Source organism: Oscarella lobularis, chromosome 2 (assembly GCF_947507565.1).
Source record: "Oscarella lobularis chromosome 2, ooOscLobu1.1, whole genome shotgun sequence".
In the NCBI taxonomy this organism is placed as follows: domain Eukaryota; kingdom Metazoa; phylum Porifera; class Homoscleromorpha; order Homosclerophorida; family Oscarellidae; genus Oscarella; species Oscarella lobularis.
In genome coordinates, this window is record NC_089176.1 from 3580825 (window position 1) to 3600140 (window position 19316).

At 48.9% G+C, this 19316-nt stretch overlaps 5 protein-coding genes across 8 annotated transcripts; 2 read left to right on the forward strand and 3 right to left on the reverse strand.

Annotated features, from left to right (window-relative positions):
* Window positions 1-286: 286 nt before the first annotated feature.
* Window positions 287-4607, forward strand: LOC136183496 (transmembrane channel-like protein 7). Of its 2 annotated transcripts, XM_065970153.1 has the most exons (20): window positions 287-392; window positions 447-516; window positions 564-661; window positions 712-933; window positions 996-1206; window positions 1254-1424; window positions 1544-1628; window positions 1679-1760; window positions 1808-2139; window positions 2199-2347; window positions 2416-2740; window positions 2791-2951; window positions 3006-3189; window positions 3244-3341; window positions 3394-3498; window positions 3556-3631; window positions 3687-3817; window positions 3873-4028; window positions 4084-4162; window positions 4226-4607. In XM_065970153.1, exons 1-20 carry the CDS (start codon window positions 305-307, stop codon window positions 4436-4438), a joined length of 3036 nt encoding a protein of 1011 aa, XP_065826225.1. In that variant the 5' UTR covers window positions 287-304; the 3' UTR covers window positions 4439-4607. The 2 variants fall into 2 exon arrangements, with proteins under 2 accessions (XP_065826225.1, XP_065826226.1); XM_065970154.1 differs by lacking the exon at window positions 287-392 and having other exon boundaries at window positions 468-516; window positions 569-661.
* A 451-nt stretch (window positions 4608-5058) lies between these two features.
* Window positions 5059-7877, reverse strand: LOC136183497 (uncharacterized). Its single transcript, XM_065970155.1, has 2 exons — window positions 5206-7877; window positions 5059-5152 (listed from the first exon to the last, which is right to left on the reverse strand). Exon 1 carries the CDS (start codon window positions 7875-7877, stop codon window positions 5211-5213), a length of 2667 nt encoding a protein of 888 aa, XP_065826227.1. The 3' UTR covers window positions 5059-5152; window positions 5206-5210.
* Window positions 7870-8732, reverse strand: LOC136183502 (IQ domain-containing protein K-like). The gene is made up of 7 exons (XM_065970161.1): window positions 8659-8732; window positions 8520-8608; window positions 8407-8456; window positions 8279-8356; window positions 8143-8227; window positions 8037-8093; window positions 7870-7981 (listed from the first exon to the last, which is right to left on the reverse strand). Exons 1-7 carry the CDS (start codon window positions 8684-8686, stop codon window positions 7898-7900), a joined length of 471 nt encoding a protein of 156 aa, XP_065826233.1. The 5' UTR covers window positions 8687-8732; the 3' UTR covers window positions 7870-7897.
* Window positions 8730-10696, forward strand: LOC136183498 (crossover junction endonuclease EME1-like). 3 transcript variants are annotated; one of them, XM_065970158.1, is made up of 10 exons: window positions 8730-8904; window positions 8953-9036; window positions 9088-9252; window positions 9302-9468; window positions 9517-9762; window positions 9815-9857; window positions 9905-10021; window positions 10071-10127; window positions 10181-10219; window positions 10328-10624. In XM_065970158.1, the coding sequence occupies exons 1-10, from the start codon at window positions 8761-8763 to the stop codon at window positions 10340-10342; spliced, it is 1077 nt and encodes a 358-aa protein (XP_065826230.1). In that variant the 5' UTR covers window positions 8730-8760; the 3' UTR covers window positions 10343-10624. The 3 variants fall into 3 exon arrangements, with proteins under 3 accessions (XP_065826230.1, XP_065826229.1, XP_065826228.1); XM_065970157.1 differs by having other exon boundaries at window positions 8956-9036; window positions 10181-10696; XM_065970156.1 differs by having other exon boundaries at window positions 10181-10624.
* LOC136183492 (myosin heavy chain, striated muscle-like) lies at window positions 10352-19287 on the reverse strand. The gene is made up of 42 exons (XM_065970147.1): window positions 19010-19287; window positions 18721-18864; window positions 18475-18631; window positions 18327-18354; window positions 18166-18256; window positions 17691-17946; window positions 17529-17635; window positions 17331-17463; window positions 17144-17265; window positions 16995-17087; window positions 16881-16937; window positions 16649-16819; window positions 16404-16589; window positions 16215-16347; window positions 15991-16043; window positions 15728-15933; window positions 15413-15670; window positions 15279-15360; window positions 15120-15179; window positions 14941-15054; window positions 14664-14873; window positions 14487-14609; window positions 14341-14427; window positions 14203-14283; window positions 14076-14140; window positions 13609-14010; window positions 13472-13550; window positions 13169-13414; window positions 12922-13115; window positions 12725-12857; window positions 12534-12671; window positions 12399-12477; window positions 12230-12345; window positions 12054-12178; window positions 11811-12003; window positions 11626-11754; window positions 11444-11575; window positions 11247-11381; window positions 11088-11192; window positions 10957-11027; window positions 10774-10903; window positions 10352-10717 (listed from the first exon to the last, which is right to left on the reverse strand). The coding sequence occupies exons 1-42, from the start codon at window positions 19184-19186 to the stop codon at window positions 10559-10561; spliced, it is 5760 nt and encodes a 1919-aa protein (XP_065826219.1). The 5' UTR covers window positions 19187-19287; the 3' UTR covers window positions 10352-10558.
* Window positions 19288-19316: the final 29 nt, after the last annotated feature.

Sequence of the window (19316 nt, forward strand, 5' to 3'; positions counted from 1 at the left end):
TCCGGCACGGATTAATCCGTGGGCCACGCTGAAACAACTACCCGAGACTTGCCTTTTGTCTTCCCCCATGTCGGTCCGATCAAGAACGAGACGTAGCGAACCACGACGCATTCACCCTCAGCCGCAACTGAGGGGAAATCGGTGTGCGCTTCCCTTTTGAACAGCGTAGCTCCGCCCAGCGCGCTCATTGGTTCGTTGTGGTCACGTGGGGTTCACATAGCGTTCTGATTTGTTCCACCCGATAGGCGAGAATTCGTAAACCGGTTTCAATACCGGTTTGGAAGAGCAAGGCGCCAACTTCAAGATGGCGGAGAAAACGAGAACCACGCGGTCAGGCTTTTCTTTCGTTCGTTTATGGTTCATCTCGTTCACGCACGCACAAATCATCAACGGTAATAGATCTACGTATTTATACCGATCGATTACGTATGCAGAACATGACGTAGCTGCGCCGAAGATGCATTCCTGCAAATCGCCGAGAAATGGACTCGCCAGCGCGCGGGACTTCATTACACGGTTATTATTACGCCTCTTATGATCTTTGCTCGGATTTGTTCGCCTAGAACAGCTAGATCTCTCTCGAAACGCATAATTGGGCGGTCTAGAGGTCGAAAAAAGCGCCGCATACAGCGTCATGCGATCAAGATCTGTTATTTTCACGGTTTGGGAAGTCTAATTACCATTTTTAAATTTTTGATTAATTTTGCCTAGAGGCGCATGCCCACCGAAAACGTCATCATCGCCACCCCTACTTCACCAGAGGCGCTGGGACGCTTCCGTCAAATGGCATCGCCTGTTGTCTAGCACTCGTTGTCAAAACGAAAAGTCACTTGCAACCTACGCGACGAGAGAGCAAACGACTCCCAAAAATGAACGAGAACGTCAAATCAGACACGATCATCGCCAACGAAATGGCGATGAAAACGCTGAACGGTAAAGAAAACAAACCAATCGAGCCAAAAAGGACCAACGCCTTTGTTTTCCTTCCCAAATAGGCACGGACACGATCGTCGCCGTCGACGCAAACAGCGACGCGAGCGAAAACGACGACGATCGTCATCGCGCGGAGGCCGTCGCGTCGCAGATGAGCACGCGTTCCGTACTCGACATGCTGCCGAGTCGTCGTCGAAAATCGGTGCAACGAACCGTGTCGCGTCGACGACGACAGCGACAACGACGCAATCCCGTCGAGCGACGGATGTCGAAGTAAGGGGTCTAACGCGAGTTTTTTTTCTGAGTGTGAGAGTCGCTAGGAAACGATCGCGAGAGCGTATGAATGTGGAGGAAATCGACGGTCCAGTTCGAGACGACTATGATGACGATTACTATGACGACGACAATGTTGATCCGTTTGAAAATCCGTTTCAACGCGAGGCGACGTTGAGACGATCGTCGATCAAAATGAGCCAGAAACTAAATACGATGTAAGGGGAAGGGGATCTATTGTCATGGTATCTCTAAATTTCTTCCGCTGAGAGGGGTACACTAAGCGGTTGTCATGGTTATCCACACCATCAGAGATATGAGAAACGATTTCTTGTAGGCGGACCCTAAAAAAGGAGGAAGAGGAGATGAAGCTGTTATATCAGCGAAGCTGCTGGAAGGCTTTCAAGTACAGAGTAGCTGTGGTGAGTAATTGCATGGGAACAGAATTGGCATTCGAAAATATATTTATTAGGGCTGGAAGCACTTCAAGGACAAAATGAGAGAAATCCAGTACATCTTCAATTTGTGGTGGAAACACCTAAAACAAGTCGAAAGTGAGAACGATAAATAATTATTAGTCAATAATTAATTGAATTTGCAGGCTACTTTGGCACCGGCGTCGTTTCCTATTTCATTTTCTTACGCTGGGTCTTTCTTGTCAACGTTCTGCTCGCCTCGCTCTGGTTCTTCTTCGTCTTTATACCGCAAGTCGTCATCAGCGATTCGGTCACGAACGTCAATGTCAGCACGTTGATTGAGCGTAGCGTCGTTCTCGAGTGCATGGAAAACGTCACGAATATCGATACGTCGACGGAATGTCCGAATTGCACGACAAACGTTCTTCTAATCGAGCATTTTATCAATAAAGCAAATAGTGCGACGGTCGAAACGATTATGTGGTATGACTACATCCTCAATTTTTTCACTGGCACGGTGAGATGAATTTTTCGAGGGAATATAGATTTTTGAGATCCGTTTGTTTTTCTGCTCAGGGCTGGATGGAACGCACGTCTCTTTTTATAGGGCACTACAGTAGCCAAGAACTCAACATCGACTCCAGTTCTTCCTACAATCTTCCCCTAGCCTATATCATCATTGGAGGACTCTTCTTTTTCTTGAGTCTCATCTTTCTCGTTCATCGGTAGGTTGGTGTATTTTTTGACGTCATCGCGTGCGTTTTCAATTCGCCGGCGATGTTTTTCATTGTAGGATGGCTTCAGCCTATAGACAGAATTTCGTCGAAGGCATATCGACGGGAAAAAAGAATCCGTTTTTCAATCTAGTTTTCACCGCGTGGGATTTCGCCATTACGAATCTGAGCACGGCCAAGCAGCGTCACTTGAGCATCAAACGCGAACTCGAAGAGGCGATCAACACGGATCGGGCCGAAAGAGTTCGTTTCACGTTCAAAGAAAAGGCTCAAATATGGATCGTTCGTCTCTTGATCAACCTGGTTGTCATAATATTGCTCGCCGCCGCCGGAGCGGCTATCTACTACGCCGCTCAGGTATCCATTGACGAAGCCGTCGCTCAGGTAACGCGGAAGAATCCTTATTAGACCCTTTACACGTTTGATCTTTATAGGTCGGGCAGCAGTCGTTTGATTTTTTGAGTTTCCTTCGTCAGCTTGCCGCCTCGCTGACAATATCCGTTTTCAACGTCGTCTACCCGTTTATATTCGAACTGCTTGTTCGTCAGGAGCGCTATAAGTCGCCCGCGTTTGAATTCCGAATGACGATAGTGAGGTCAGAGAGAAAATCAATAATTTATATATAATTGTTCAACGTATTTTTCTGTAGGAGCGTTGCTCTGCGAGTTTCCGGCTTGGTCGTTCTCATGGCAACCTTACTGAAGCAAGTCCAGTGTTCGCAGTCCATTTCAATCTGCGGAACGGTCATCAGTGTAATTGGCCGAGGCGTGGGCACCTCAGAGGATGCTGAGAGGGTGGAAGCGTTCGTTGAGCAGCAGGCCAGCTGTAAACTGGTATGCAAAGTCATTGCACTGTATGCCTTAGTGTTATTCTAAACGGTGCTTTAGTGCTGGGAGACGTATGTAGGGCAAGAAGTGTATCGACTTCTTCTGGTAGATTTCTTAGTCGACGTCCTAGCGACCTTGCTTCACGAGAGTCTTAGACAGTAAGGGAATCTCTTATTTTTTCACGTATTTTATTGGTTTTGTTGCCTGTAGTGCGGCCGTCGCTTATATTCGTTTCGTGAGAGAAACCTTTGGCAAAGCCGAGTTCACGATAGCTAAGAGTGTCCTGAATTTGGTCTACTCACAGGCGTTGATATGGTTATACTGCGAAAAGTATTAAATAATTCGTTTTCTGATAGCCTGTTGTTGTTGTAGGATTGGTGCATTTTACGCTCCTCTTCTTCCACTCGCTGGAACTCTGATGTTCTTCGTCGTTTTCTACGTGAAAAAGGTACGACGAATCGTGCAAAAGACGCTGACTATTTATTTTTTATTTGCACACGTAGTATAGCCTTATGTGGAATTGCCAGCCTTCTCGACGCGCCTACCGAGCCACGAAAACGAGCACCTTCTTTCTCTTTCTTCTTCTCGTGACCCTTTTTGTATGTCTCATACCAATTGGCTACAGCATGGTGGAGTGAGTATCATAGAGATTTAAAAAAATCCACTTGAAATCGCTATTTTATTTGAAGGATTCAACCGTCTGCTGTATGTGGTCCGTTTTCTGGTCGAACTCGAATTTACAACGTCATAACCGAGGAGATTAATAAGGCGCCCGAGTGGCTGCAAGTGGTTTTGGATTATATTGGTTCAGCGGCGTTTGTCATACCCTTCATCATCATTCTGTGGTGAGTGCATAGAGGAGAAATACGAACTCGATTAATTTTATCTCATATGCTTTAGCATCGTTGTCTATTACTTCATCTCGCTGTCTCGCGCCTACAAGAAGAGTATAAATATTCTGGAGCATCAATTGCAAATCGTACGGTTTTATTAATTAAACAGAATGCGTACTCTTTTTAATTTGGAATTGTTATGACTGCAGGAAGGACGGGATAAGCAGTTCCTGATCAAGGCCGTTTCCCAACAGAGCATGGGTGAAATGCAAGTGATCTCCTTTCATTCGAAACGAGTTTCCGAAGCACGCTTGTCCGTTCCCAATGCTCACGGCAGCAGTCAGTCGTCTCCAGCGGCGCATAGGAAGAGGTTGTCGAATACTACTAGTATTAATGTCCAACCAGTGACGGAGTTTGATTAGTGTTAGAGCAGTTTTATGGCTAGAGACCGTTTTTTTTCCCCGGAGTGACTTTTAGCTGATAGTTATTCTTGTTTGTCAGAGTCAGTTAATAGAATATATTTATTATTTATCTATACTCAAAAGAAACTCAAATAAACCCGGAAATAACCCGGAAGTAGCACAAAAACAAAAACAAGCGTCCTCCCGGCGTCTTTCAATGAGAGGGCCCTTCACCCAGACCCTCTTTCGGGGAGACAGTGACCCATCTGTCCCGGGGGTGCCTTTATATACCAAGGCACAGGTGGACCGCTATTTTACCCACCGCGTCTTGCCCAAGTGGGGTGGCAGTTTATCACTCATGCCACTGGAGTAGGGGATTGAATCCCCTGCGTTTGCGCCGCGTTTAACCTCTCTGGCTCGAGTTGGGCCGGTTTTATTTAGTCACCTCGGGGCCCGGAGGTGAATGTCGACATCGGAAAGCTCTTCATCTGCCTCGTCGGATTGTCCACCACAAAAAGAGAAGCTTTTTAGCCATGGCAAAGTCACGCGAGACTCACCAGATCGCTGGCCTTACCGTTACCAGTAACCGGTTTACAGAGCACTTGTCGAAGTCGGCTGCATCACGTGATCCGCTGTCTATATCACGTGGTGAATAATTACACTTACTTGAAATTCAAAATCAGAGTTGCGCTCAAGCAATGGCCCTCAGCAGAAAAGACGCAGAAGCAAACGACGCTACAAAAAAGAGCAACAGTTAAAAAAAACTTGAGGTCAACATAAATGCCCACGAGAGTTAGAGCGACAGCGTATCTTTAATCCACTGAACGAATTGATCGTCGTCGGGCCATTTAGCAGCAGTCGTACCGTGATCGTGTCCCATAGACTGCCACTTCGCGAGAGGCATTCCGCACTCACTAATATTCGCATTCGGAGAAAAGATTTTGTTATCGTGAACGACGGGCATCGCATCGCCGCTGCACGCTCCCGATCCGTACGCGCCGTCGCCATTCAAGACGACCGTATTATTATAGAAATAGTCCTCGTGCCCGGGAAGCTGCGCGCAGATACCAAAGCCTCGTCCAACGTAAGCGTAGATGTTATCGTGATGATGATTGTCGTGACCTCCGAAGTCGTTTTTCATCCCGTTACCGCTATAGGCAAAGAAGTTCTTATACGTCTCATAATAGCACGAACCATCGTCGTTGTCGATCGCCTCCTGGCTATCGTAGTTCGCAATGACGAAATTACGCGTTATGGTGTCGTACGCCTTGACGACGGATGTCGACCCGTTGTTCACTTTCGTCACGTAAACCTGACGATCCCAGCTATTAAACGGACCGTGATCGCCCGACTCTCGACACGTGTTGAAGAGCAGATTCATCGTCAGATTCGAACCGCCGCCGAAGCCGTCGTTGAAATTGATTCCGGCGCGCGGCCCGTTGAAAAAGATGTTACCGGCGAGAAGATTCTGACACGACTTGGCCTGAAAATAAAACGAAGACTGCTTCTCCCATATGCCCAACTCGCGAACGAAGTTATTGAGAATTTGCGAGAAACGCGGCTGCGTGCCACCGGTTCCGTCCGGCCCCATGCCGGGCACGGGCGACCCGGTCGTGTATCCCCACGAAGCGATAGCCGAACTGCCGATCCACGCGAATTCCGAATCCTCGACGGTCGCGTATCGATTGTAGCCGGAGAGCATGATCCCGTTCCCGTCCAAGCGCTCGAACACGCAGCCGAAGAATCCAAAGTGCTCGGCTCCCTCGACGAAAACGGCGCCCATTCGTTCGAGACCCCAATCGCCGCCGGACGGTATCCCGTGCGGATCCAAGTACGTGTACGCCGCGTCGCGAAAACCGACGCCGCGAAACGTCACGTTTCTCACCGGACTCGCCATCGTTCCCGTCGCGTTGACGAGCACTTTGACGCCGACGGCGACGAACTGCGTGTCGCTCGTCGGCGCGCCGGTCGCATTGTGAAAATAGTACAACATGCGCGTCGTCTCGTCGTAGAAATACTCCATGGGAGCGTCGAGTTCTTCGAAGACGTTCTCGATGAAGAATTCGGCGCCGACGTTGCTGCCCCACGCGCCCTGAAATCCGCCTTTGCTGAAGGTGAAGTTGCCCGTGGCGGGATCGTAGGGACCGACTTCGAACATCCAGTTGTCCCAGTGCGCCGGTCGCCACACGTTGACGACCGCCGTCGAAACGTTCTTATAAGGAGAATTTGGAAGAATCGATCGATTGGCGATCATACCGGACGGATTCTCGTACGGTCGCAAGCGACCGTTTTTGTCGCCGCACTCGTAGCCGGCGGGCGGAGTGAAGTGCTCGCACACGCCCCCGATGCCGATGTCGTATTTCTGAAACGACCCGGACGTATTTCGAAACGGAGTATCCGGGTTGTATTCGCCGCTCGGATGAACGGGCAACGTTTGAGGATTCCACGAATTCGGCGTCAACGTCGAACCGAATCCCATCTCGGGATTCGCATTCGGATAGCGCGCGCGTATCGCTCGCGCGCCATTCACGCGCAATCCGGGAATCGAAGAAATTCCGCTTGTCGACATGTCAGCGACGTAGATATTAGGTCCTCGGCTACTGTATCCGCTCACGTGACCGGCTTCCGACGTGGGCGCGTAAACGCCGTCGAATCGAAAGTAGCACTGATGCGTCCACGATCCCTCGTTCTTGTCGTGCCACGTCCAGACGTTGCACGTTTCGTTCGCTTGGCACATCGTCTCGCACGCTTGCCACGTGTCGTACGTTCCATTGAGAGCGATTTTGCCGGGTACGGGACCCTGGCCGTAGATCGCGTTCTCGTTCTGCGCGACGATCCACGACGTCGACTTCGCGCTCACGTTATAGGGTTTCCACGTGGGCGCGATCGGCTGGCCGCCGCTAATCCACACCTCTTCGCCGTTGTAATTCTGCACCGTGAGATCGTTGTCCTGCGTCGTCAAGGAGATGGTGTCGGTTAGGTAGAACGTGCCCGCGCGCAGCATTATGGTCGTTGCGCCCGTCGCCGCTCTTCCCGCGGCGATTGCCTTCGCGATCGACTTGAATGGCTTGTCCATCGTTCCCGGATTGGCGTCGTTTCCTTTCGTCGAGTCGACGTAGTAAACGTTGCCCGATTGGGGCGTGGGGAAGGCGAAAAAGCGCGACGAGCGATAGGGGAGGTCGGGCACGGTGACGTTGCAGTTTTGCGCTTCGGGAGAGCCGTTGAGAGCGTCGGCGATCGCCTGATACTGATCGCGCGTCCGATGAGGCTGGATTTGACGCGCAAACGTCATCGCCAGTTCGCGCATTTTGCAATCGAACGTCGTCTTGTCGGCACTCGCGCTGATTGCGCTCGCGAGCAGCAAGAGCAGAACCGTTAGGAGAGCCATACTCAGAAGGATTGATAGGTCACGTGAATACGTTGATATTGAGATTCTTTTATTACGATCGAAATCTGCCATATGTACAGGTGAGAGGTGATTCACATATTTGATTCCTTTGGTGGCGATTTGCTTCTTAAAAATCTTTTCCAATTTCGTTGAATGATGAGTGCAGCTTCCTGTTCCTAAAAAAATTCATCATTACTAACAAAAAAACAGTGTGCCTCTGCTTGTTTTTACCTGTCTGACACCCTTTGACCACTGCCTAAATTCTTGGATATCAGGCTGCATTCGAACCTAAGTAACGCAAATTACAGACCATGAAACAGACAACTACACAACTCACCAAATAACCACGATAGTGCGCTTGTATGACTGTAGCGGCCTCGTCTTCCGTCCAAGTAGCAGATAGAGGAAGAGGAGGACGAGGCCTTAATTAATTAATTTTTTAAAAGTTCGTCCTAGATATAGTGAGAACTGACTTTCGTTTGAGAATCTCTCTAACAAAGGGAATGTCCCAGAGAACGATATCTCCGCGATCAGCAAACCGTGGATTTTTTCTACGTACACAGTCAAAGATATGACGTACTAGTGTCAATGAATAACTGACTGATATAAATATTGAGTCAGAAAGTCTAAGGGATCAAATCTCTTTCTTCTCTAATGACGAGAATAAAGAATAAGAATACGTCGTGAATTATGGTATTGCAAAAATGTACTCGCCTCGGTTTTTTTCGCGATTCGAAGCATTTCTTCCATTCCTGGCAAGAGTGTAGGAAAAATGTGCCGTTCTAAGTAGTCCTTAGGGCGATCTAATGAAAGAGAAGTCTTTTCTTGGCTAACGAGCTCGTAATCGGCTTACTTTTCCTTCTTTGTTCGCGTCGCTCCATTTGTGAGACTCCGTTGCGAAGCGAGCGCGCGCGTTGGGAAATGGCCCGCATGTGAAACAGAATGCGAGGGAAAAATGGAAGAGAATAGCTCGGACATCGAAGACATTCCATTGGCTGTTCGTCTTTCTTCCAAACGATCACACCGAAACGTAGAACCGAGCGAAATCTCGGGCGCGAACCCGTCGCGTCGTCTTCTCGAGGAAGGCGAAGAAATTCTGGTAGATCTAGCACGCTTAGACAATGCTCGAACTAAGCATCAGCTGCAGCAGCCCAAAAAGAAGAGGAGAAAGAGAAAAGAGAAGGACACCGACGCCGCTTCCGAAGACAAACCACCAGAAAAGTGGAAACAGGTACACTGTCTCTTTTCCACACACGTGGCGTGTTTACGACAATAATATCAGGCGGCAACGTTGTTGTACCATCCTGATATCACCGCTCTATCATGTGCTTCGGAATTATTTGAACTTTTGACGAAATCCGGACTCGTGCACAAACCTCATTCGCATCCAATACAGAAAAGTATCACTTGGCGTAGTACAGAAACGAAACCGTCTCTGCTAAACGAGGTAGCATTGATTTCTACAGCCGCTAATATTAGTGACGGAGACTGTTGAGGTGCGTGACAACATGATCGTGATTATAACCTGTTCGGAACTGGAGGCCCTACTCAAATCGGGCAGTTCCTCTCTGGCAAAATACGCTGAGGACGTAGTGAGTCAATCTGGTGGCGGTGCCGGAACGAAGTGCACGTTTCTTATTGAGGGATCCTCCAAGCATCTTCGGTACTTCATTCTTTCCCTTGCCTCGCGTGTCATTCATCTTCTCGCAAGGTCTATCCAAACTCAAGTCAATCGAGACTATAGAAACATTGTCGAAAGTGGGACGGGTGGCAATTCGAGGAAGCGAAAGCAGATCGTCAGTTCGACGAACCGCTTCAGCGAATCGGACGTCATCCAGGCGAGCATCAATTTCAATTCGCTTGGATACCAGTGCTGGGTGCTTGACTCGGCTCAGGAGATAGCCGAACTGCTGGTCATGACAACCAAGGCAATTTTCGACAAGCACGCTTCCTCACGGTAAAAGATTTTGCGTTGATTTTTACGTTGATTCTAAATCTCCAGTGTTTAGGTGTGGTTTTGTGGAATTTGTTTCAAATAAGTTTAGCAGAAAAGTCAGTATATTTATTAATTGAGTAACTGTACTTACCTGGTTATTTAGAACAAAGACGATTTTCTTAGTTTGTGGAAAAGTCAGCTGTGTCAATTTCCGACTGTTTCTGCCAACTGCGCCGAAGCAATTGCATCAGAATATCCCAGTCCATATCGTCTGCATCAGGTACTCAATCTAATTTCTAAAATTCGCCCGTCTCTAATTTGTTTCTAAGGCTTACCGTTCAGAGGGTTCTCCAAACGGCGCGAGTGAACTGCTTCAAAACGTCATGGTACACCGGGCAAAACGACTTACCAGATATCAAAAACGGACTTTTTTTTCTAGGTTCGTCGCGGTGCCGGTGTTGCAGAGACGACGAGACGGGTTGGGAAGAAAATTTCGCAGTGGATTCATTGCTCTCTCACGTCAATGGATCCACTTCAATATATAAATTAATCTAAACAAAATCAGAATATTTACCTTGTTCTACAGTTCGAATGCGAGTAATTAACCCAATTCCGACGAACATTCAAAGCACTGAATCCCACACTACATGTCGAGCACAAAACGAAAACAAAAAGTTCAACCACAGCAAAACAGGCAAGCAGCTGCAGAAAGTCCTTTTTTTTCAAATCACCAAACAAGAAAAAAATGCATAACAACAAAACCAACAAAACGAACACAGAAAAATCGTACCTTGACGTCTTTCTGAAACCAACGCACCTACTGGAGTTCATTGCTGCCGGCACGACGAGACGCGGCTCCTGAACGCCCGGCCGTTCGAGCAAGGCGAGCTTGAGCGGCCTCGTAATTCTCCGTGACGTCGTCCAACTCGCTTTGGAGACGACGTATCTTTGCCTTCAGAGTCTCGACTTGCTCGTCCTAGGGGGGGGAGATTACGTGCTTTTTCACCCCCAAGCGCTTCCCCTGGATCTTACCGCATCCTCGAATTGACGTCTCAGGGATCTATTCTTTGACGTCAATTTTTCCACCTGCTCTTGGAGACGTTGCGACGCTTTGGTCTCCTCCTCCAGCTGGAAATTCACTTCTCTCACTTTCCTTTCGAACCTGACGACACAATGGCTGTAAGAACTGCGTTACAGATGAGAAGCTCGCCATACTTTCGAGCGTTCTTCGTCGCATCCTGACGTCCCTTCTGCTCTTCTTCGATCTGGCTTTCAAGGGAACGCATCTAGAGGCAATTTTTTAAATATGAAACAACGCAGCTGTCGTCGCGACGGTGGGCGCGGACCTTCTCCTGCAGCTTGGCAACGACGCGCTTTTCGGTCTTAGAGAGATTGGCCTCGGCCTCTTCCAAGCGCTCATTCAAGTCCTTGACTTGCCTCTCCAGAGAAGCCTATTGCATGATCTATCATCGCATGGATTTCGCTGGGCGCGATTGGGGACTTGCCTTCGCGTGCTCGGCAGCCGCAGCCGATTCTCGTTCTGACGAGACGTCCGACTGGAGGCGCGACACCTGATCTGTGGCCTTCTTCAGTTTGTCGCTCATAGCCGACAAGTCGTTTTCGCGATCCTCCAGATCTTCCTAGAATAGGGAAAGCGGGGAATGGGGAACGCGGTCTATGTCTCGCAAACGAAATTCCTAACCTGTACGTCGTTGTACTTCTGCTCCAGCTTTCTCCTCGAATCTTGCATGCTGTCGGCTCTCTGCGTCTGCTCCGTCACCTTGTCGGCGAGATCGTTGCGGTCGCTTTCGGCCGCTTTGCGCGCTCGTTCAGTCTGTCGCACACAGTCACGATCTTTGTAGTACGCTTATCGCGCTCTCTCACCTGTTCAAGCGACGCTCTCAGGTCTTCAATCTCTCCCTGGAGATCATTGCACTTCCTCTCCGACCTGGCGCTCGACTCGGCGAGAGTCTCTCTGGTCTTGACTTCGTCGTCGTACATAGCTTGCAAATCCTAAATCAATTGCACTCTAAATCTCTCGAGAAGACAGAGGGGCGAGAATCGCTTACCCTGCATTGGAGCTGAAGTTTCTTGACTGTCTTGACTAGACCCGCAGATTCCTTGCCGGATCCTTCCAATTGACTTTGAAGCTCGTTCAATTCCATATCGACGCGCTTCTTCTGCTTGAACAGCTCGTTTTTAGCGCGCGACTCTTGATCCACGGTCTCCTGCAACGCTTCGAGCTGGCGGGCGAAGTTTTTCCTACGAAGGCAGTTTCTCCCAGAGCTCGTTCAACCGATTTTTTACTCTACCGGTAGGCTTCAATTTCTTCTTCCTTTTCTAACACACGGCGATCGGATTCTTGCTTCAGTTGAGCCAATTCTAGCTGCAGTCTAAGAACTCTGCCTTCCTCTTGTTCCAAAGCTCCTTCAGCTTCCTAAGAGTGCAGCAACGCTCGTAATTTTTCTTCAGAAAACGGCGTACGAACCTCGAGAGCTGCCGTCAGTTCTTCTTTCTCGCTCTCCAACTTTTTCTTCATTTTTTCCAATTCGTGGGTCGACTTTCCGCCTTCGCCCAGCTGATCCGTCAAACTTTGGATCTCCGCTAAACGCGCAATTCCCAATTATCCACGTACAGTACACACGCAAATCTCTTACATTTCAAATGCTTAATCTCCTTCGAAGCACTTTCAAACTCTCCTTGAAGATCGTCGTACGCGCTGCGCGCTTTCATCAACTAATCAAGCGAGGAGCACGTGCTAGTGTGTCGCGATGCGTAAACTAACACCATACCTCAGTGGAGTAGCCTCTTGCCTCCCTTTGAGAATTATCAAAGTCGTCAGACAAAGTGTCGTACTTTGCCTTCCACTCGCTAAGCTGCTGATCGAATTTCCTGTGTTTCTTTTCAAGATTAGCACCGTTCGTCTGAGCCTAGAGTCCCCCAAGATGAGAATTTCTCCAGAGGAGGAACAGCGTTCGCCTACCTTCTCAAGATCAATGATCAAATCTTCTACTTCCACTTCGAGTCTAAGCTTCGTCTTCTCCACGTTCTTCTTCTGACCTTCGACGGTCTCGCACTTCTCTTCCAACTCGGAGATTCGACTAGCAAGCTTTTTCCTTTGAGTCGAGAACGCACACGAGTTAGTTTAGCATTTTAGAGAGAGAACGCCGATTCGCTCACTTCTCTGATTCCAAGTCTTGAACCCGTTGCTGTTCGGCGTCAAACTTGCTCTTGTAATCCTGACATTCGGACGACACTTTAGCCAGGGATCGTTGCAAGTCCATTTTCGACCCCTCTTCCTCGTCAACCGCTTCGGTGAGCGTTTGAACCTTGTCCATGGCACTGCGATATTTCGCTTGGATCTCCAAGCGCCCCTAAAACCGACCCCCATTTCCTTGTTGTCTTATATAGAAACGTGCTAACATACCGAATGCTCGTCGCTCAACTGCGAACGAAGATCCTCCACGGTCGAAACGAGGCCCGATTTTTCTTTCGAGATGGAACCGAGACTCGATTCCACCTGTTCGAGCTGGTTGGAGATATCGGTGTTTTCCGTCTGCAGTTTTTCCAACGCCGCTCTCGTGTCGGCAAGCAATTTCTCCGTCTCTCTGATCTTCGCATTGGCGTCGGCCAAGTGACCCTCGAGCTGTCTACACTGCTTCTCAGCGGAAGTCTACTCGAACAGAAAAAAAAATGCGCAAAGCAGAACAATGAGCTAAAAAAAACAAACCTTCGCGCGCGTCAAGTTCTCGACGTCACCGCCCAGGGAGAGCGATTGAGACGAGAGCTGCTTCTTCTCCGATTCGAGTCTAGAAACGAGGGGGAAAAAAAGAATAGTATTCGTCTCTAATTCCGAAATACTCTTACTTTCCCTTGCTCTTCTCCAACTCAGCAATTCTCTCGTCCAAAGCGTTCACAGCGTCAGTGTGTTTCCTCTTGAGCATCGCGACAGTCGAGTCGCGTTCCTGCTGCGCTTTCGCAAGATCCTCGCGACCCCTTCTCACGTCGGCTTCGATTTTCTGGACGAGTTCCGTCTGAACGACAGTGGCGCCGCCCTGCTCTTCGAGACGATCCGTGAGATCTTCCATTTCGCGCTGAAGATTGGCGTTCTGCTTCTCGACGCGTTTTCGCTTCTCCTGCTCCGAGGCGAGATCTTCTTCGAGTTGCTCGATTCTCGCCTTTAGGGCCTTGATCTCTTTTTCCAGCGCGGCAATGCGCGACTGTTCGTCCTCGATCTGTTGATTCAAAGCCGTCACTTCGTCGCCTTTCCTAAATAAAAGCAATATCGTGGTCAAAACTGCGTTGGTTGCTTTTTCTTCTTCTTTCAATCGGACTTTCTTAGAGCTTCGGTAATTTCGGCTTTGTTTTGCTCCACTTCGCTAAGGTTGTCTTGGAGAGACTGATAACGATTTTTCGTCAAATAATTGTATTCAAACAGGCCACCACTACTCTCTCGCTCACCTTGAAATCCACCTCGAGCTTTCGTTTCGCCTTTTCCACGTCCGATCTCAGCTTGTGCTCCTTGTCTCTGGCCTGACTAACCTACGCAGAGACGAGCAATCGTAGAGAAAGGTTCACTAAAAGCTTTCTTCCGCTTGCCTCCTGCAGCTGACTTTCCAATTTCGTCTTCATTTTTCCAAGATGCTTAGCCTTGTCCTCTTCGGCTTGCTGCGCCTTTATCCTTTCCTATAAAAAAAAACGTTCGCTTCCTACACCGTCTCGGTATCCGTGCAAGTGAATTTCACCTCGAGGCTGACTTTCAGTGTCGACACTCCCTTATTGAGACGCTGGATGTCCTGATCTTTCTCCTTGACGACGTCACTGAGCGCGTTGACCTGAGACAGCTTGGCCGCCTTTTCTTGATCAAGCTAGGGAGAGAGAAACGTAAGAATCCTAAAACGAATCTCTCTCTGTGTGTGTGCCTTCTCGTTGGCCAATTGGAGTTCGTTGAGTTCTAGCTTGAGCTGTTCTAGCTCCGCTTCGACTTTTCTCTTGATTTTCGACACTTCCAAATTGTTCTCCTCTTCCTCTTCCAATCGAGCCGAAACCTCCTCGTAGCTCTGCTCCAAATCGGCGAGTCTAGCCTTCTGTTTCTCTATTTGCTCGTCATTGACGGCATTGGCATCTTGTTCCTATGTGAATGTAGGCGCCGCGTCAGACGTGGTTCGCCTCTCTTAGATTACGCGCGCTAGATCGAACCCTTTGGAGTTCCTGGAACAGCTGCTGACTCTTTTCGACTTCTTCGCTGTACTTGCTTTCGAAGGCTTTTCGTTCCGTTTCTTCTTTCGTGAGTTTGTCTTTCGCTTTTGTGAGCTGATCAGAAAGACGCAGCAGCGTCAGAAAAAAAACAGAATCAAATTATATACGAAATTTGAGACCTCTTCGTTGATGACGCGAATTTCGTCTTCTTGACGCGCAACGTTGAGCAAAGGTTTGACCTAAATCCAAAATCGAATAAGAAATTAATTAATTAATTAATTAAAAAGTTCAAATACGCATGGCACATACAAGACCTCTATACGAAAACCCAAACTGACCTTAGTGAAGAGTTTCCACCAAGACCAATTTTTCAAGAACATGAATTTCCTAACGTTGCGCTGAATCACAGCAATGCCAATTCTAGAGATGGCGAATGTTACCCATACTTAATCCCTTTAATTAATCTCCAAACCTTTGATCGAGAAGCTTCTTGTACTGTCGTCGCATCAGAAAACCGCGACAGAACGCCTGAAACTGCGTCAGCACTCTTCCCAGCTTCTCGTCGCGAAGATCTTCGAGACGACCGAGAACGCCGGCGCGAAAGAAGACCTTGCTCTTTCCAATGCGGAACTCGTTCGCTTCGAGTTGGAGCTCTTGGATGAGAAGATCGGCCGCCTTGCGACCGTCCATGAAGCCGGCGGGAATAGCAGTCGGAGCCAAAATGGCATATCTAGACTTCGTTTTCAAAAAACCGAACTATACGCTTCTGTTTTTCTTATCCCCGGACCGTTGCTTGAAGTCGGAGAAGAAGAGGCGATTGGGAAAACCTTTTCGGCAGATGCGAATGCCTTCTAGAACGCCGTTGCAGCGGAGCTGGTGCAAGACGAGGTGAGCGTCGATCACGCCCGCTTTTTTCTGCTCGTTCGGGATGATGCAGCGGACGAAGTGGGGATGCGTGTTGCGAAGGTTCGTCATGAGATTGTTCAAGGATGCCTAAGGGGGAGGGTGACTAGAAACTACAGTACCACGGAAGATAGTGGGATTTTTTACCTTGTGCAACTGTGCGACTGTCTGGAACATGCCACCACCCTTCTTTTTGCCAGCTGGAGAAAAACGCGAGGGTGAGGCGAGAGTAAGGATTCAACCAAGCATTTTAGCATATACATATATAAGGAACTGCAAGGGGAGTTTCGCGATCTGCGGCTAGTCTAATCAAGACACGCGTGATGGGAGCGTGCTGAGTGACTGTGAATGAGCGAACGAATTAATTTTACCTTGTTCTGCCGACACGTAGCCAGTGAATAGGCTAGCAATGTACGCATTGGTGGACTTGGCAAGCATTCCAACGACGTAGTCGTTCTGAGGATCTTTGTTCTTCACGAGCCACATCGAAGCGTTGTAATCGACCTTAGGAGGCGCGAATAGCTGACCACAGACCAATCCATTCGCAGATGGATACGTACCACGCCCGCGTAATGAGCCACTTGAAAATCGGGCGCATTTTCTTTTCCCTTCGCCGATCGGAAAGCCGGCTTGGAGAAGTTGGCCGACTTGCCGTCGTGATTGCTGACGAGTTTCTCCACGAACGACTTGTCGGTCGCTCGAGGAAAGAGGCATTCTTCGTCGAGCAAAGCGAGGATTCCTTGCGGCTAAAAGACGGAACGATTGCCGCGAGTCGTTCGTCGTCGCTCGGAGATTATTGTCAAACCTTTTCAATGAGATCGATGCACGGTTGGAGATCGAGTCCGAAATCGATGAAAGACCACTCGATTCCTTCGTTTCTGTACTCCTCCTGCTCCAAGATGAACATGTGATGGTTGAAGAATTGCTGGAGTCTTTCGTTCGTGTAGTTGATACACAGTTGCTCGAAGGAATTGAACTGAAAAAGGAAAAGCAGTAAGGATTATTGTTCCCCCCACGCGAAGGCTTCAAAAACTGACGTCAAAAATTTCGAATCCTGCAATGTCAAGGACGCCAATGAAGAAGCTTCTTCTCTCCTACATAGAACAGCGTAGAAGTCTTTCCCTAAAATGAACTTAGGCATAGAGAAAAACCTTCGTGTCGAGCGTCTGGTTGATTCGGTGCACCAACCAACGAAACATGCGCTCGTAGAGTAGCTTAGACAGCGCAGAAATGTCGTACTCCACCTGAGAAAAGATCACGCTAAAAAAACGCAGAGCCCAAGAGAAGACGGGGTGCCAACCTTCTCGGCATTCTGAGACTTGTTGACCCACTCGTTTCCGACTTTCATTCGCGGCCGTGACAGCCCCTTTCTGAACTCCGAAGGGCTCGTCATACTGAGAAGATGAGCCACCTTATCAGTGTCTAATAAAAAAAGCAATGAATATTCATGAGCAAGACGAATCAATTAATTATTAATGGACGCTTACCGTTGGAGACTTCCGCCTCTTCCCCGCGCCGCGGCTGCTTCACCTGCACATTGCCGAAGTGAAGGCAGGCGGCGACGACTTTGAAAATGAAATTTCGCTCGTCGTCGGTCACGCCGAGAATATCCATTGCTTCCTAGAGAGAGAAAAAAACGATCCCGCGTCGCGGAGCGACTGGAGAGAGAAAGCGGAGGTATATACCATCGTCTCTTTGTACTGTTCCTTGTCGTTCAAACTGTCTATTTTCGCTGTTCCGCCTGCAAGGAAGTGATAGTCAGCCGCCTTCGTTGACTTGAGCAGCAACTTTTCTACAGACGAGATATTTTTCCTCCCCTAAACTCCATTGGACAACAATAAGAAGACCTCTCAACGTTTCATCGGCGCCATCCAACAACTGATAAAAGAAATGATAGCAGCGTTCGCCTTTCTGCTGTCGGACGACGCGCGACTTTTCCAGCAGGTAGTGCTCGATGTCGGCGCCGGCGATCTTTCCGCCCGGGCCGAAATGAATTCGAATGAATTTTCCAAAGCGCGACGAATTGTCGTTTCGAATCGTCTTCGCGTTGCCGAACGCTTCGAGAAGGGGATTGCATCGAATGACGCGATCCTCCAAATTTCCCTACGTGGTATGAGAAGAACACGCATATCAAATAAAAGATTACATAATTAAATATTCATAATATAAATGAAGTGCCATATTAATTAATTAATTAATTAATTGGGTCCTCGTTTTGCCATTGAAAATAGACCGCCTATCCAATCTACTCCTATTCATTTCACGTGGAAAGTGAGTGATGTTCTCAATAACTTGTCTTCTACACTAGCTCATCTCACTGACCTTATGCTTGTCGCCGGCCGCCGAAGCGACGGAGGCAAGATACTGTACGACTTTCTTCGTATTCTCCGTCTTCCCGGCACCCGATTCGCCACTAAAAGAGAAAAACAAAAACGTCGACACTGAGAAGGCGAGCCACGTGAGAAGTAAGACGATAGACGTACGTAATAAGAATGGACTGATTCTCACGATCTGCATAAAACAAGCAATGAGACACTCGACTATAATACTTCCCTCTCGACCCCATAACTACCATCCCCGCCCCTCTCATTTTCCCCCCTAAACGACCCCCACACACACTTCCCCCGTCACCTTGTATCATGTTGTTATACGCGTTGTCGGCGATGGAGAAGATGTGCGGCGGCATTTCGGTGCGACGCTTGCCCTTGTACATCTGAACGACCTTTTCCGTGTAAATCGGAAAGTAGCGATACGGATTGACGGCAACGCAGAACAGACCCGAGTAGGTCTAAAGAGAAAGAAAAACGTGAGTAGGCGTGGTCGCTCTTCGCGATCCCGCCGGGGGCCCCTACTACGTCGAGTCGCGACGGCACTTACGTAAATCAAATTGGAGTAGTAGCGCTGGCGTAAATTGTGAAGCACGCTCGCTTCGTTGAGATAGGTCAGCGAGGCCATGTCTTCGACTTTTTCGAACTTCGGGGGGTTCATCTGTTGCGTGTCGTCTTCGGCCGCCTCTTCTTTCTGAATCGAATCGCGCTATTAGGGCGGATGCGAGCGCGGACTCGGGCGCGACGACGCCTCGCGCGAACGCACGGACGGACGAGGGACAAAGGCCGCATTCCGGAAATGTTTCCTCATCGAAGGGGGCCCCCCGTTTCTTACTAACCGAGCCGTTGGGAAGCTGAACGGTGACTTTGTTGCCTTTGCGCGATTTTACTTCGCCGGCGACGAACCCTTCGGTGTCGTGAGGCACCCAGACCCATTTTTTCGAGTCGAATCCGCCCGCGCCGATTCCGCCGCCTTTCTCTTTCGGGCGCAGATAGCTTTCCATTACGTCCGCCATGGCGAAACGATTTCGTCGATCGGCGAACGCGAACAAGAAGTGCGGTGTGGCGGCTGAACGCGACCCAAAAATCGCGATGTGACCGGAAGACTGAGACTCCCACGGAATGCGGAATGAGGTAACCCGGATT